This window comes from Lepisma saccharinum, chromosome 6 (assembly GCF_977018435.1).
Source record: "Lepisma saccharinum chromosome 6, izLepSacc3.1, whole genome shotgun sequence".
Lineage (NCBI taxonomy): Eukaryota > Metazoa > Arthropoda > Insecta > Zygentoma > Lepismatidae > Lepisma > Lepisma saccharinum.
Genome location: NC_139234.1, coordinates 17,169,651 through 17,188,278, shown reverse-complemented (window position 1 = coordinate 17,188,278; position 18,628 = coordinate 17,169,651). Strand labels below are relative to the sequence as shown.

At 36.3% G+C, this 18,628-nt stretch overlaps 1 protein-coding gene across 1 annotated transcript in view; it reads right to left on the bottom strand.

Moving 5' to 3' along the window:
- LOC145988599 (dynein beta chain, ciliary-like) overlaps positions 1–16,501 on the bottom strand; it is a 292,854-nt gene extending 276,353 nt beyond the window's left edge. The window contains exons 1-7 of the mRNA XM_083123590.1: positions 16,417–16,501; positions 13,434–13,812; positions 10,285–10,481; positions 9,028–9,167; positions 7,472–7,624; positions 6,936–7,147; positions 4,469–4,566 (exon numbers count right to left, since the gene is read on the bottom strand). Coding sequence (XP_082979716.1) covers positions 4,469–4,566; positions 6,936–7,147; positions 7,472–7,624; positions 9,028–9,167; positions 10,285–10,481; positions 13,434–13,793 — 1,160 coding nt within the window. The 5' untranslated portion in view covers positions 13,794–13,812; positions 16,417–16,501. The remainder of the gene's footprint in view (positions 1–4,468; positions 4,567–6,935; positions 7,148–7,471; positions 7,625–9,027; positions 9,168–10,284; positions 10,482–13,433; positions 13,813–16,416) is intronic.
- Between the last annotated feature and the right edge of the window lie 2,127 nt (positions 16,502–18,628).

Sequence of the window (18,628 nt, the reverse complement as noted above, 5' to 3'; positions counted from 1 at the left end):
AACATTCTATTGTATGAAGCTGCCCGTTTATCTTGTGGCACAACTGTGCTCCTAGACCATTTTGTGCAGCATCGCATTGCACTACCAAATCTTAGATTCTGATCATATGGCACCAGAACTTTAGCACTTGCCAACGCCTGTTTTGCAGCTTCAAATTGCTTGAGACACAAATTAGTCCACTTCCACATAATATTCTTCCTTAACAGATTATATAATTCAGACAGTATTATCGATAAATTGAGCACACAGCTCCTATAAAAATTGATTCCACCAAGAAATGCTTTAACCTCACGAACGTTACGTGGCTCAGATCATTGCAACAATGCTTTCATTTTCTTTTCTGATGGTCTAATTCCTAGACCTACTCAGCGCATATCCCAGATATTTGACCATGTACAAACCATACACCAGTGTTCGTACACACATTTCATGCATTCCTTTTCCTGAAATGAGCAAATTGTTTGATATGGTATGACATACTTCAAACCGTGAAGTATATCTTCAATTGTCTTCTGAAATATTTGGGAAAATACACTAACTCCAAATGGTAGTCTCGTATGTTGAACCAAGCCCCATGGGGTATTCATAACAAGAAATTGCTTGGCCTGATCGTCTAATGCTATTTGTAAATAAGCTTTCTTTAGGTCCAAAGAAACAAATGTATCATGATCATTCACCTTAGGAAAAATTTCATCAATTCTTGGCAAAGGATATGTTACATTTTCCACAAACTTATTAATTGTGTTCTTAAAATCACAACATAAGCGTACAGTACCATCTCTCTTTACAACTACAACTATTCGACTCGCCCAGTCACTAGATTCCACCTTTTCCAAAATATTTTGATCAATCAACTTGTCCAATTCTTCCTTTACTATATCTCTCATACCGAATGCAATGTTGTAAAACTTCTTAAAAATAGGCATAGCACCTGCTTTGATAGGTATCTTTGCATTATAGCTTATTATGGGTTGAGACAAATCTTCATTAAATAGTTCATTGTAATTCACTTTGATTAAATCAACAACCCCTTGCACATTTTTAGCTTCGTTCAATTGTGTATATTTATCCAATATCTGCTGCATCGTACATGCACCAGGACATTTTGTAACAAGCTGTTGTTACGTACAGCAATAAAGTTAGATTCACAAGTTTTCTCATCAGTTGAAATGTTTAACCGAGATAAATAATCATGGCAATTAGGTATAATCTGTCAAATCCACTGACGTCCCATTAATGGATATTTCATTTTACAATCAACTATGTACAAGTCTAACACCTGTGAAATTTGTTGAAATTGAACTTTAACAACAATCTTTCCTATTAATGGCAGGATAGAATTCTTCGCACCTCGAAGAATACAATTTGGTTCTTCGTATTGTACATTGGGCAAATAGCTTTCACAAACAGATTTACTCATAATTGGCACATATGATCCAATGTCTATCTCAAAATTTACCATGATATTATTCATACTTAAATTGATTAAAAACTCAGATGAAGGTGCTAATTTCGTTACAAATCCATTACAATATGAAATGTTTGTTTCACATAACAAATTGTTTGAATGTTTCTGTCCTTGATCATTAGATTTATTGGAAGAAGTAATATTTCCAGATTCTTTACTTGAAGTAACATAAAATACTGGACATGTATTCCTTGGAACAACTGTCAAGTCGGTTAAGTCTTTATCCAACTGCACTTCCTTCGAACCTATATCTTCTAGCATTGTAATATTATTAGATTTGTATGTAGAATAAGGTTTCTTCAAATTTACATCATTTATATCTCTCTGATTCAACAATTTATAGCAATCTTTTATTTCATGTCCATATTTTTTACAATATTTGCATTGTGTTCTAGGTTGATATTCATTATGCAAAGGTGTAAATCATTTTTCATAATTGCTAAAATTACGTGAATGACCTTGTCCTGGTGTGTTCCAGCTCGTATTTTGAAACCTAGCATAATTCCTACTTGTAAATTGCCTTTTGCTAGTATCATGTATCCTATCTGAGCTGAAACGTTGATTTGCCCTTGTACTTAACTTGCTTTGTGATCTGTCATATTGTAAGAACTACTTAGACTATGATGATAAATGTGATTTACATTAGCCTGCTTGTAATATTCCTTCATGTCAAACTGTAATTTTTCCATCTGTTTAGCAATTTCGAATGCCTTTCGAAATTCCATAATGTTTTTTGGAAATTATGTGCTTTCTAATTGTTTCAGATCAAATAAAGCAATTGGCAAAAAGTTGTCATAACCGCATTGCTCACCTATTTTCCTTAATCGTCTTACGAAATCTTCAATCTGTTTGTCATCTTCTTGTTTACAGTTTCGTAGTTTCAGCCTTTACACAATGTAATTATTAGCAGGACTACAGTAAGAAATTAAACTTTGTGAAATTTCTTCATATGCTTTAACTTGCGGGAGGGCTGGAGCAAACAATTCTCGAAAAACGTCATATGGTTGCGATCCAATTACAGCAATCAATGTAGGAGCTTTATCGACTGGTGCAACATGCTGAATACGACAATAATTAGCAAATCTTTCTAAATATGCAGAAACAGATCCATTTAGAGGATTGTATTTATCAAAAGGTACTACATAAGTCATTTTACTAAACTTGTAACAAACTTGTAATTATTCAAATGTACCTTCTCGTTGCCACATTGTAAGAACACAGGCTAATACGCACGTGTTTTATACATACATAAACTTGAGACATAAACAGACAACTAACATTTAACAATAGATTTACTGACACACAGCTTAACATACAACTTCCACATTGAACATCTACATATTTCAACAAAAGCCTAACGATAGTTCATACCTAACAGCATTCACGATATCAGCCATTTTTGAAGGTGATGTGATTAGCACCAAGATCTGGTCACCTTTACCTTCCAGAGTTTTCCCTCAGTACCCATTTACTAAAGTCTGGGTGAACCTCAGAACCACTTTAAGCAGGGACAAGGGTGGAAAAATAGTCGTCATAAAAAAAATTGATACACAATACACATATATGTCTCATTCTAACAATAGACACTGTTGACACAAAGCATAAACCTTGCCTTAAATCAATAGTCCATAATTTGCAATAAATTTCTGCCAGGTATAAGTGAGTACATTATTCGAGATAAAATATTATTAAGTGAGTATGATTTAATTAAACATACTTCCTATTTAATAATTTGTTTTACATAGGTATTTTCCATACCTTTGGCTCATCACAACAATGAGTATGAATGATAATTAGATGAGATTGATGAAGAGAGAGTCACAGAGAAATGCCCATAGCTGGGTCAGGACCTGAAACCTTTGGTAGACTGGTCAGCCACCAAGGTGAGTCATTTTACATAAGCCTATTAGAGGAGATCGTATGAAATTTTTGGCCATACTGATGAAGCACGAATATAAAAATTACTGACACCAAAGGCCGATATTCTCTATGGATCCAATCTAGGAATGCATATTCAAATCAGAATTACTCAAATCCTGCAAAATTCGAATCCCGGATCCAATATCTGAACCTAGATCAAAAGTTCGGAATCCAAACTTTCGATCCAGAATCTCATATCCAAATCTTCATTATCCGAATACATTAGGATCCGATATTCAAATCTTCAAAAATTTGGATGGACCGAGCCCTAATGCAGTCCACTCCTCCTATAATAGGGATACGACAATTAACTGGTATTGTCCGATAGAGGCATATTAGTATATCAGTAAACTGCTGATAATTTTACCAACTAGATACATCTATAGAGCATGGAAGTTGGTGAAAATTTTGCCTTCTTTGTCATTATCTTTAGGATTACAAAAATACAACTCATAGACACTGGTCTGTAATGTAAATGTCTAAATACGTACACAGTTTCTTTCTGCTAAGGTGAAATCCACTGCAGTAACCTGGTTACATAAATTAAGGAGGTGAATAAAACATTCCTTTTCATGGAATATTTATAATTTTTATACCAGATTGGTATAATATTGGTTATTAGCATCACGAAAAGTTCCATATCAGCCCATCACAAAGAATCTAACATTATAGAGGAGCAGTAATTGATTAAAGCTTGTTTATAACTATGACCATGGGAAAGTCTCCCAAACTTATGTTGACGAATTTCTTCCTCTGGGCTTTAGTGAAAGACTTTGTGTTTGTCCTACCTCTCCCTGTGCCTTAAAGGATGCTTAACTGAAGGAAGCCATCACACAAGTCTATTGGGAGATACTGGAGAAAGTATTGGCTGAATTTGATTGCAGCTTTGACGTGTGTAAGACTACTGGTGAAACACAGAAAAAAACTTGCAATGGAAGCAAATTCTCTAATACATAAGATTTCACTTAATATCCATTTTAATTAAAATAATTATAAACTTCTATTGCAATAAACATTTAGATTTGTTGACATGACTTTAAATAAACCTGTATGTAAAGACTTGCAAAATACAGTACTTACTTAAATAGATGCAACAACTTCAGTGCCCTAACAACTTTTATTTTGTTCTCGTCAGGATCACCTTGCAAAATTGACGAAGGATCAATATACAGAGATGCCTGAAAAAAATTAACATACATGTTACGAATAGCCAGAGAATGTACCAGGGTGAAAAAAAATTTCAATAGTCATTCCTCAAACACTTCCATGTTAACACCACCAATGTGTCTCTTTCCAGATGTCACTACATGCAGAGGCAGTGTGGTACTCACTAACAGTTTTTATAATTCCATACCCTTTCATAATTGGGAAAAAGAGTATATAAATATGGAGAAACTAGTATTCACTTTATCCGCGAAACTGTTTTTTCTTCTTCTTTCTATTAACAGCAAGTACAGCAAGTTCCAACGAGTATGTGGCAGCAGCCACTGAAATTAATAGAACAAATAAGAAAAAACAGTTCCGTGGATAAAGTGAGTACTAGTTTCTCCATATTTCCATACCCTTTTTCAACACTGGTTGCAAACATGTCAAATAGGAAATGGTTACCTTATTTGGATTGAAACTAATTTTCACCAAGATAAATCTTTCTTGTACAATATTTGTTTCACTTAACTTTTCACATACCTTATCAATATGTTTTAAATTTATACAGCGTGATTGCTTCTACTTTACAATTTACAGAAAATTACTGTTTTATACAGCGTTTTTGTCACTTTCCTGTATGTTGTCAGCATCTTTTTAATTGATGCAGCATGACTGTCTCAGTTTTAGAACTCATGGAAAATCACTGCTGGATGTGCAGCAAGATAATGTTATAAATAAATAAATATCATACACACACACACAAAGCAAAACATGGTTAGTACAGTTGTTTGTTATGATTGTTAAAGAGAAATTACCAATTAAGTTTTATCATGATTTGTCAAAGTTTTTTGTGAATACACTGAAACCCTGATAGTCAGTTACTGGATATTACATTTTCCTGCTTCATACATTTCCTTCTTCTGGTCCCGACAAAGCAAATTGCGATAAGAAATACAAAAGAGAATAATCTATTTGGTCTAGGAATTAATTCGTGCGGTTGTTAGGCACACATTGAAGCTGTAGTTCAAACACAAAATACATAAATACCTTAAGAAAAATATTGTCCATCGCGAGCCACCACTTTCGCCCATCTGTCAGGCAAGTTACGGATTCCATGGCGAAAGAAGTCCTCATCCTGTGAAGCGATCCAGTTAGAGACCCATTTTTCGATATCTTCTGAAGAAGTGAACCGCTGTCCAATCAAATCGTTATTCATGCAATCGAACAAGTAGTAGTCCGAAGGAGCAACGTCTGGTGAATACGGCAGGTGTGGTAAAACTTCCCATCCGACATTTTCTAAATAGGTTTTGACCGGTTTTGCGACATGTGGGCGAGCGTTATCATGTTGAAAAATAAGTTTATCATGTCTGTTCTCCCATTCTGGTCGTTTACTGGCCAGAGCTTGCTTCAAACGCATTATTTGTCGTCGATAACGTTCTCCATTAATAGTTTCACCCGGTTGCAGCAGCTCATAGTACACCACACCTTTCATATCCCACCATATGCACAGCATAACCTTTGCACAGTGAATATCTCGTTTTGGTTGTGATGGACCTGGTTCACCTGGCTTCACCCTGGACTTTTTCGTTTCGGGTTCTCGTAATGGATCCACTTCTCATCGCCAGTAACAATGCGATGCAAAAACCCCTTTCTTTTCTGTCCTTGAAGCAGCAATTCGCAAATGGTTTTCGTCTTTCAACGTCTCTGTCTTTCAATTCATGTGGAACCCAATGTGATATCTTTTGAATCATTCCCATGGCTTTGAGGTGTTTGGAAACTGTTGTTTGATCAACACCTAATGCTTCTGCAATTTCTTCCTGCATTTGACACAAATCCTGATCGAGCAATGCTCTCAATTCTTCGTCTTCAAATTTTTTTTGGCTGTCCAGGTCGCTCTTGGTCTTCCAGGCCGAAATCACCACTTCTAAACCGTGCAAACCACTTCTGACACGTTCGCTCAGCTAGCGCATTGTCACCATACACTTCCCCCAAAATACGATGACTTTCGGTAGCACTTTTCTGCATGTTAAAGTAATGAAGCAGAACACCCCGCAAAAACACTTTATCTGGCACGAACTGCGCCATGTTCAGTTGACTACAAAATGCTGTTGTTGACGTGTCAATCAACTGCCTTATACTACGAACGATGCACGCTGACAGAGTTTTCAACGCATGTGTGGATACACGGAACTGTGGGACGATATGCTCGTTACGCCATCTCTTGTCCAGGTGCAAGAAATTAATTCCTAGACCAAATACAAACACAGGAATATAAATAATGACACTTTGCATAACTTGTAGGTTATTTAGACTCTGCAAAAGTGTCAGTCATTATAAAGAAATGCCCAACTCCAGAAAAGCATCAGCCACAACCAATACTTACTGATACAATGGTACCCACCTGGTTCATCATCAGATTACACAGCTGCTTCAAAAGATTGATGATCTTGTTGGAATTACAGTAGTAACGGCAATGAGACCACAAGAGGGCTATGGCATGCCACATTGGCTTCAAAAAGGGGCCTAGTTCACTGAAGTCACTATTTTGTATATTGTCAAAATGCCTCACCACTGGCTTCAGGTATAGGAGAATGTAATGAGCTTCAGTCATAGCTGAAATGTTAACGAGATTAAAAAAAAAACTTGTGAAATAGGCTGGGTAAATGGATATCAAAAATAATGAAAATAGGCACTTAAAAAGGGGGAATAGCATAAGAAAATAACAATAGGCTAAAACCAGAATTTTTAGGCAGATTTTGTAAAACAGACATTGTACATCAAAATAGGCAATTACAGTAGTTATAAAAACATCAAATTAATTTAAAACATTAAAACCAAGTTTTACTGGAAAAGGGATTACCGGTAAAAAGTCACATAGGCAAAAATCCCTATTACAGTTAGCTAGGTAGACTTATGAGAATATAATATGAAACGTGCCTGCCACAACATTCCTAAAAAATGTGGTAAAGCAAGGATAGTAAGCACTTTCTGTTATTTCCAAAATGGTGGCCATTTTTTTCACTCTAGTCTCTTGTAGCTGGTCATAAATGAATTCAAGTTTCTTTGTTCTGTTCTCCCAGAACTGGAATTCTGCAAAAGAAAGAAACAAACCCACAATAAACACCATGTAAATAATAATAATAATTTTAGTGACCTAAATACAGTGTAGTCTACATAACACTCACACAAGAACTATTTTAATACGTGCATATATACAAGTAAGCTGCAATCTTTAAATTAATTATGCTGTGGATCTAAACTAAAATACATAAAATAGGTTAAAGAATATTTGAGTACAATACCAAAGTATACATTACCTGTTACTCATCAATGCTTTATTAAACTCTTTCAACAAGTCTATATCAGCAGTTCTTAACCTTGTATTTTCCACTGCACCCATTAAATTTACATTTTGTTGTTGCCAATCCTCAGGATTCTAACCTAATATTTGAAGGCCTAAAGTGCATCACAAAAGTAGATTTTTTGATCAAGCGAGAGCTATTTTAATATTCTACCACATGCAAATCTTTTTAAACAAAACTTGGGTAGATCAATATGGTATAGTTAGAGTGGCAACATTTTCAGACACTGGAGTAATAGTGTTGTATCTAGGGCCTCCACGATGACGAGGTGGTAACATCACAGACTTGTAATTCAAGGGGTTCCGGGTTCAATATCCAGTGGAGGCACATTGCACAGTGCTTTGGATCCCACTTTTAACTGTAGGTCCAGTCCCAATTAGCCTATCTGTGCATAAAAGGGACTTAAAACAAATCAAACAAACAAGTATTGTACCTTTTCAAGCTGTTTCTTTCCCACAGCTCTGTTCTAAACTTACACATGCAAACCATACATAAAACAAATAAAAGGAACTTTTGTGCTGTAAAGGAAATATAAAATTATTTTAATATTCTATTATTACTAAATTACTTTATTATTAAATAATTCGGTAAATATTTACTGACAGAATATATGATGAAGATATCATGCAATACATAAAAAGTAGCACCAAGCCAATACCAGTTTGAACTTATACTGATCTACCAGATTTGCTTTAAAATATTCACAATTTCACAGAAGATAATTATTTAATCACAACATTCATTTCTTCCCACATTGTTGGAAAAGTAATGAAATGTATGCATTTTGCATAATATCCAGATATTTAACCTCTGCAAACGTGTCACTTGACATTTTTGCAAACTCCACATGACACTTGGACTCCAGGAATATTGTTGATTGATATCGGTGATTAAATTCGAATTGATACTGCTAGTATTGATATCTACACAGCTTTAGTTCTGATGGGGGGATACTCACAAAGAAACAGTCATACCCTGAACCAGGATTCAAACTTGAAACCTGCAATGGCGAGATTGTGAAATAACCACCAAACATGTTTGGCCAACAAGGCAACTACAAAATAGACTCAAATCAGTATTTCTGTGCACACTTTGAGCAAAATGAAAGAATGTACTGAATGAGCATCTTACCATCAAAGGGTGTTGGGCGTTTTCCTTCTGCGAACGTCAGCCCTGGGTCCTCTTTAAGAATGTCATTAATTTGTGTTGCCCACTTGATGACCACCCCTTCAACAGCACTTTTGAAATTAAGGTCTATCACATAGCCTTTGCTGGAAAAGACAAATACGTTACAATAGCATTTTCATTTTCATTAAGGCTCAGCCAATATCACTTTGAACTGACGCCGATACTCTTAATCATACTTGAAAATTGTAACTATTCAAAATAGTGCGGAATATTTATTAATTTTAATATATAACAATTCCACTCGACCAGAGTTTTGCATTAAATATTCATAATTTCACACAAGATAAATATTTAATCACAAATCCATTTCTCCCCAATATATAGTTGAAAAAATTATGGAATGTGTGCATTTTGCATAATTTCCAGAATATTTAAACGGGAAAGTGTCACATAGCATTTTTGCAGTCTCCACGAAATACTTGGACTACAGAAAAGTATCAGTATTAGACATATCTACATCTTTAGGTTGATGGTGACAATGAGGATAATCACATGAAATAACCAGAAAGGAACACACTGTACCTTGGACAGGACTCAAAGCAAGAACCATCCAGCAGAAATATATTGAGGTGGTACAATGGAGTTTTCAAATGTTGAAATTAGTGATAGAACAGATTAATCATAAATCTAATTAAATCAAATGTACTTGAGTGCAAAATTCTGACAATTCATTTTTTATGAATGAATATAAAGGTATGCTTCATGTATCTTAGTTTTGTAAAGTAAATATCTAAACACACTTTTTCTTTTTCTAAGGGGTACCGGGTTTGATACCCGGTGGGGGCACATAGTGGTTCAGATTCCACTTTGAAACTGTAGGTCCAGTCCCGATTAGCCTTACTGTGCATAAAGTGGACTTAAAACACCAAATCAATCAATCAATCAATCTTTCTCTAAGGCAAACATATTCAGTCACCTGGTTACATACATCAGCTAATGAGGTGGATGAACCATTTAAGCTCTTCAAGAATCATATGTAATTTTATATCAGATCAGTAAGATTTCAGTTATCAGTACAAGCAAATATTTTATCAGTGCTCTAACCAGGATTTGCACTCATTTTTCAAAACCAAATTCCCAGACTCTTTTCAAGAATTTTACAGATCACTGCATAGTGATTTCAAATATTAATAAATGACTGTTTGATATTTTGTATGTCATTACTACACTACCAGTTTTGTCATACTACATGAAGCTCACCTGTCTATTAAAATCTGCTCGATATCGTAAACACGTTCGATGCCTACAGGCATAGGTAACAAGGTCTGTCCATTAAGTTGTCCCTTGATGCGGTACAACAGACTCTTAAAATCATGCAAATGCTTCTCCACATCCTCTGCCACCACAGAGGGCCACCCCTTGTGGTTGGCAGGATTTGTCAGCATAGGAATCAGCACCTGAAAAAAATATCATTAATTAATATATGTTCCTACTGAAATACAATATGAATTAACAATGCTAGCTTAAGTCCGCTTTAATGTTCAGGTAGCTAATCGACACTGGGTATACAGTTTAAAGTTGAAAAATTTCAACCATTGTACAATGTACCTCCATCAGGGATCGAACCCAGAACTCCTTGTTTACAAGGTGGCAGTATTACCACTATACCATCAGAGAAATATGATAATAAGGACTGATCTAGTTTCCAGTGGGATCCAAACCATTGTGCAACGTGCCTCCACCTGAGATTGAACCCAGGACTCCTTGATTACAAGGGAACAGTGTTACTGTTACACCTTCAGGATGATGCGCTAATTGGAATTGGATCTACAGTTTAAAATAGGATCTGAACTCCTAGAGGACACAGGCTAATCAGGTTTGGATGGGTGGGATTGAAACTGCAACCCCTTGCATTATGACAGTGTTATAACTAACTCATCAGGGCAGCCCTTTAATAAAGAATGTATGAGTACATAAATTTATTATGGAAAACTCATCTTTCTTTACTTGGGCAATGACAAAAGTATAGGCATACTCATTCTATATTTATTTTAAAACTATTAGCTAATAATATTGTGATGGAAATTTATTATCTAAAATAGCCTGAAGGGTTCCAACACATAATACTGGAAACTTCATAATATGCATAACAATGATAATAGTCCTTGAAATTCAGTATTATTCCCGACTTTGGATATTTCAGGGGGACACAAAGATGTCATTGATTGATGGGATTGATTTGTTGTTTTAAGTCCACTTTATGCACAGTAAGGCTAATCGGAACTGGACCTACAGTTTAAAGTGGGATCCGAACCACTATGTGCCTCCACCGGGAATCGAACCCGGGACCCCTTGATTACAAGGCGACGACGACAAAGATGTCATGGGTATCCTTTTGTGCAGTATAATTTATCCTGGAACTTATGTAAAATTCAAATTTCTCATTTATTTTGCAACAGTATTGGGTGAAAAAAATTAATTTTGTTATTAAATGGCAGTTATTTTAATATTTCGATGTAATTCTTGAAATAATTTAATGCAAAATTCTGGTAAATTGGTGCATATAATTGCAGCAGAATACTAACATATGAGGGCAAATCAGTAAGTCGGTTTCACAATTTTTTTTGCAGAGGATTGGATAATCACACCAAGGTGAACTCTTGGGTACTGAAAATGTCATCTGACCTGAGGTCATAATGAGTAATTTTGTAATGTTCCTTTGTCTCTTCCACAGATGGCAGCAGTGACAAACATGGCTGCCCACCTGACATCATCGACTGTTGAGGAGCAGCATTCCATGGTGCGTTTTTTCTGGGCTGAAGGAAAAACACCGGCGGAGATTCACGCGAGAATGAAGCTGGTGTATGGGGAAGACGTCCTGTGCCGCAAAGCCATTGGGAATTGGTGTCAGCGGTTCTAGGCTGGTAGCACCAGTGTCACGGAGGAGCAGCGGTGATGGTCACTGTCTTCTGGGACATGTTGGGGGTACTGTTGGTGGATTTCATGCCTGCTGGCGGAACAATCAACGCAATGTCCTACACTGCCACGCTTACCAAGCTACGCTGTGCCTTGCATGACAAGCGACAGAGTGACCACGTCCGCCTCCTTCACGATAACACAAGGCCACACGTCGCCATGGCGGTCAAGGAAAAAATCGCTCGGTACATCTGGGAAATCATGGAACATCCACCATACAGTCCAGATCTGTCACCCTCTGATTATCACCTCTTCAGCCCTGTGAAGAAGGCATTGTCTGGTCAGCACTTCTTGTCTGATCGTGAAGTGCAACATTGTGTGTGGCTGTGGTTGCAGCAGCAGCTGACGACATTCTATGCCACTGGCAGATCCAAATTGGTGTCACGGTGGGAAAAATGCATAGCCGTCGGTGGTGGATATGTAGAAAAATAAGTAACAAAGTGCTACTACTGCACACCTATTGTCGTCTTGTTTGACCAATAAATTGCTGTGAAAAAAAAATCATGGAACCGACTTATTGATTTGCCCTCGTATTAATATTAACATTGAAAAACTAATAACTCTTGCAATTGCTCTTACATGGGAACTAAGAACTAAGAACAAGGAAGACCATCGACATTGGCTCAGCCTGAATTCTTTATATTCATCTTTAAGAGTTGAAACCTTCAGGCATCCTGTTGTGTCAAATTATTCAAGTTCTTTCAAAGAATGTGTCTCTTTTGTTCATTACGAAAAATTCGAGTTTACACTGTAATGTTATTTTCTAAAAAAAATTGTAATTTCCTATAATTTTAAGTTATCTACATCCAAGCTCTAATAAAAACTGTGTAGTCATGAAAAGTGGCAAACTAATAGATTGTTAGGTGCCAAAACAACAATTGCAGTCACACTCTAGGATTCATTGACTGGTTCTAAGTCCACTTTAAGTACAGAAAGGCTAATTGGAACTGGACCTACAGTTAAGAGCGGGATCTGAACCACTATGTACCTGCACCGGGTATTAAACCCGGTACCCTATAATTACAAAGTCTCTGATTCATGACTGCTAATTTCAAACACGAACTAAGCACATATGAACTCCCTCCTAATCCAATGGTTAGTGCTTTCACCTTTGGAGTGACTGGGACTGGATTCAATCACTGGTGAGAGCTCCAAAGTTTTAGTGTTGACCCAGTATTATGAGAACAATTTGGACACTAAGTCTCGAAAGCCAGAAAATAGGTGAAATGTGTAGTGCTGATTTTGCATCACCCAATGGAAGGCAGCTTGGAAGGCCTTTGCACTTCTATGGCTGCAGTGCCACCAACCTGCTATATTAATACCAATTATAGTATGTATTGAAATAATTAGAAACTTAATCTGACCAATAACCTTGTCCATATGACTACGAATAGGAAGAGAGAGTATGCAGCATATGGTACTTGAGTCCTTACCTCTTCAAGAAACACACCAGCCTCTTCTATTGGTCTGGAACTCATGTCTCCGTACAGCAGGACCCTCCTAAGATTGTCCTTTTTCAATGCAACTGGTTCTTTCTTCAAGAAATAACACGATTTACTTCTTAGATTTGCAGGGAAGCTTGAAACAGGAATCAAAGCTGCTGCAGCACTCTGGTACACCACCAGAAGGGTCTGCTCAGCCTTCATGATGAAGTTCATCATTACTGCCTTGTAGTCATCGTTCCCTATGCACTTGTTCCACTTCTCAATCTTAAACCTCATTGTCTTCTGTAGGTACTTGCCTATGAAGTCTAGGCATGGGTCTTCCATTGAAGACCCTCCACCTTCAGCCATTTTGTATTGATTCTAGTTTCTGAAATTACAAAGCAATGTCTAAACGTACACAAAGAAATTTACTTAACAAGTGTTCTTCTTCAAAAAAGTTTGATGTAATCCTGCATAGGACTATTCCACAGAAATCTTACCAGGGGTTTAAAAAATTGAAAATGGTTCAGCAAATAGGGAAAAAGTTAAAGTAGGAGGGTTGAGGATTGGCAACACATTGAAGAATGCTCGACAAATGCACAATGAAGAATGCTCCCATATCACCAAGATACACGAGTTTTCTACATGAATCTAATTTTATTTCTCTATAAGCACAAACTGAACAGGTTTTCTGGTTACTTACTATGTTGTGCAGAAAAATTTTCCCATTACACACCTACATGAATACAATAGTAGATTAGGCAGATCAGGTTTGGTGCTGTTAGCATTATAGTTATGCTGCTACATACCCATGCTGTTATTAATTATATGTCTTAAGTAACTTAGGATTGTTAGGTATGATTGCCTTATTATTAACACAGTTTCCTTCACCTCCTATCCCATGTATATGATTTTCATGCAAAAAGAATGCTATAGAGAAAACAGTCTATGAGCATGGTGACTTGCATTTACAAACCTGCTTTTCACATGATAATAAATAATTCTTGCATCTTTAAAATGTACAAATTAGTTTCCCTAAACTTCAAACTTACTTCCACACTCATTTCCAATAATCTCAAAAACTTCCTTATTGTTTTGTGCAACATCATAACCCCACTGCAACCATTACCATATACTCTCTCACGGGTAAACCTTCCCAGAGATGTGTAACTTCTGGAAAAATTACTAAGGAAATGTCCTTGAAATGGGATCATAAAGTCGAAATTTTGGGTCAAGAACCACACATACGAACTTTTCAAATTTGAACACAATTACTTTTGTAAGGTGGTTAATAGCATATAGGGTTATTTTCACCAGTGTTCTTATAAATTTGGATTTACCACTGTTGTGTATTACAAAATAATACATTAAATGTTACTCTTTGTGTGGTCTTCTATGCTGGAAAAAGTTATAGGAAATAAGGGAAAAAGATGAAATGTTGCCAAAAATAAAAAGTCACTTCAATAGTAACATGTACTGTATTATTTATTAATATTTTCAGCAGGTGTTGACAATAGCAGAGGGCTAATTTCACCTGCAAAAACCTAAATAAACTACTAAGTATATTTGAAAGTTAATTAGTTGTCACTGTTGAATGTTCTCCATACTCTCATTAATATGATACATTCCAATTATAAATTATTCAAGGTGCCTAAAGTATTGTAAAAACAAAATTCCCTGACTTTTCCATATCACGACCCAACCTTTCTCAGAACAAATCATTAGGGCAATTAATGTACGGTACATGAACATGTGTTCAAGAAGGTCATTATAGTTTAGTCAAGCACCTACATTTATAACTCTACATGACCAAGTTTTCGAGGTAAATTTCTCGTAAAGGACAGACTGCTGAAATTTGCTAGTTCACTTAATTTGAATATTCGTACTTACGTATTCTGCATTGAGAAACATTGCTGAAGGTGGCATTTTGCTTATTTCACGGAAATAAGCTCTATTTGCGACATATCGAGTAAGTTTTCTACGTTTCTTTTTGCCTTCGGTAACACACAAAATGGGGGTCAGTTTCACTACTGTACTCGGCATGCAGTGTTTCCACCCCACTGCACTCAAAAATACCTACGTAGCCCCACAAACCATTGATGCATAGCCCCACGAACCATTCATACATAGCCCCACGAACCATTTCCAGTAAGGTTAGGTTAGGTAGGGTCACATATAGGTTGGTTTCACATATTGGTTTCGAAAATAATATGTGTAGCCCCACACCCCATTCTCACATAGCCCCACGAATCATTGACACATAGCCCCACAAACCATTTGCGGAAAAGTACCTTCTTCATTTACAAAATCACATGTTTGGAAACACTGACTGGGATTACGTAATCACACGCTACATCCACCTGGAAGTAAATGGATGCAAGAGCTTTTGTGCATCGGTCACACATTTATATCGAAAAATAGATGATTTACTGCCAAAATTCAATGAACGATGTGAGAAAACACTTCCCCGAACTTCCAGAAGTATAAAGAAACTGCATTCGGTAAGTAACTTCTCCTGTAAATTTGATGAAATCAGTCTGTCCCTTATGAGAAATTTACCGCTTTCGAACATTCATTTCACATGTAAAGGTAATAATGAGAAGGTAAACTGAACACTTATTGGCTGTTGGGTAGGGGGAGGGAAGCAAATATGTATCAGGGGGTGAGCAGTTATGTGATATGTATTTGCTAGTCCTATGTATTGACTAATTATTAACAAAGAATTCCTTTTCCCTAAGAATTCATAGCAATTAAAGATTAAATAATACATTATAGTAAAATTTAATAATATATTACTCCAGAACCAGTTTGCTATCTACAATACATTCCCAAAAAATTACCACATGAAAGTGGTCAGTACCAATAACCACTTATTGCAATACACTTCTACATGAAAATACATGATATACGAAACACAACTTTTCCTAGGGAACAAACCTAACTTCTCTATATAATAGCCTTGTTATATAAATAAACATTGAAATGACCAAACAGTTTTGAATTAATAATTGTTTGAAAGTAATCCAAACCTGATGATAGGACAGAGTTATTTGTTTAACCTAGATACCCAAAAAAACAGGATCTCCAGCTCAAGGAATGCCACTACTTTCAAATGTTCCTAATTGGATAAATAACACCTGCGAATTTATCCATTGTTGCTACTGACTTTTAAGCATTATCTATTGTGAGAGTTCTTATACTATAAAAACATTGATTTTTCCAGAAAAAGAGTAAATTTCCATAATTTCTCTGATTTTCACGTTTTCTAGGCTAATAGCCATCCTGGTTGTTATTTATTTATTGATGGCTCACACTTTCTGTCAAGGGAACTTTATAGATTACATTTCTTAATTTAATCATATATAGTTTTACATGCCCAAATACACTGATTCATTATATTATATCAAAGTTTATCTTGTTACATAAAGAACTAAACAATATAAACATTAATAATAAATTGTAGTTAATGAAATCAGCTAACTTTTTTCCTTTGTCATATTTTCAGTTCACTTTTTCTGGCAAAAACCAAACTACAGTGCACTATGTGTAGGAGAGGAAAGTATAGAAGGTATAGATACTGGGAAATGAACTTTATTTCGCAACAAGTTTGCATACATTGTTATATACTAGCCTCTAAAGGAGAACATTTTAATAAAAAGTAATCAATTTGTTAATTCCCAGTTACAGGATAGAATGTTATTCCTAATTTTCACGATGGGCTCAAAAGAATGATACGAAAAATAATACTTCTGAAACAATAAATAGAATTATACCCCCAAGTTCTAAGGTTTGAATTCTCATTACAAATTCTCTTGCCAATTCTCAACTGGAACAAGGTTTACATGCTAAAAATCAACCTACTTTAAATATTAAAACATAAATCCTTTTTGATATTTATGTTCAGATAAGCAGTGTTACCACTTACACCACTCACTGGGTTAAAATGTTTTAAACAAGATTTTTAAATAACTTCTTTTCTGTTAATATCAAAAATGTATTCAAATATGATGTTACAAGCATCATTTGAGTTAAGGGGTGACTTCATCTGTCCATTGTATGCTCAGATAAACCAATTAAGACTGAACAAACAGTTTACACTGTAATTTGAATGTGCCTTGTAGGAGGTAGTGAACCCAGAACCCATTGATACAAGGCAACAGCGTTACCACTATGGTATCAGGAAGGTTGATTTATTGATGTTAATAGTATGAGAACATCAGCACATATCTTTGCCCATCTCACAATACAGGGGTAAGCCCCTTAACTAAAACAAAATTGAGGACAGACCCCTTAGAAGAAAAAAATATGTGTGTTAAAAACTTACTTATTCAATTTTTAAAACTAATTTATTCAATCATTACTTAACAAGAACTAAAACTATACTAAAATCTCCTTACCTAGGTTAAAAGCTGAGGCTGTAAATGGGTACTATGCACACTAGGGTGGAGTGAAAGTAGGCTAAAATTTTTTTTTGAATTTCAATTAGCTAGATATGTCAAAAGGTGCCAATAGATCAATAGAACACTGTGTAAAAATTTAACGATATAGTCAGTCAGTAGTGACTATTAGTCAGTTTAGTCACCTTAAAAGTCACTTAATGCAATCAAATGCCACAAACAGTTACAAGGTGAAGTGAGAGAAGCCACGTTTCGACTCGAACATCGGCATTACCTGCTGAGAAGCGATGCGTGCACGGATGAAGCCATCTCGCGATTTCTGTCCACAAACAGCTTTTGCCGCCTCGGTCACCAGGTTCACGTGTCTTTCCACAGCCTGTGTGTGGTTGAGGAATTTTGAGAAGGTGAGAGTTGGAGTCACCTCTGTCGTGATGAGATCCCTGAGCTCAGTGTCTGTCATTGCCTTGATTACGGGAGGCTCCGAGATAGGGCAGACGGCCCAGTCGATCACGTTGAAATATTCCACGGCGTCGAAGTTGAGTTTTGCGGGAACCTTAAACCTCCGTATTTGTCCACTGGGGTCTGCTGCAACTCTGGCCTTCATCACTCTTTGCCGGACCAGCTCACGTACGTGTGGTCGATGATCCGTCATCATGGCCAGGAGCAGATTCTCCGGGTGAGCGAAGTATGCATTGTGATGAATGACGGGGTCAACGATCTTCTTGTGCTTAGGGCTGAGGTATCGTCACTTGACGAGCATCTGGTGAAGGTGCCTAGCTCCATCTTTGCATGACCAGTGGGCTTTTA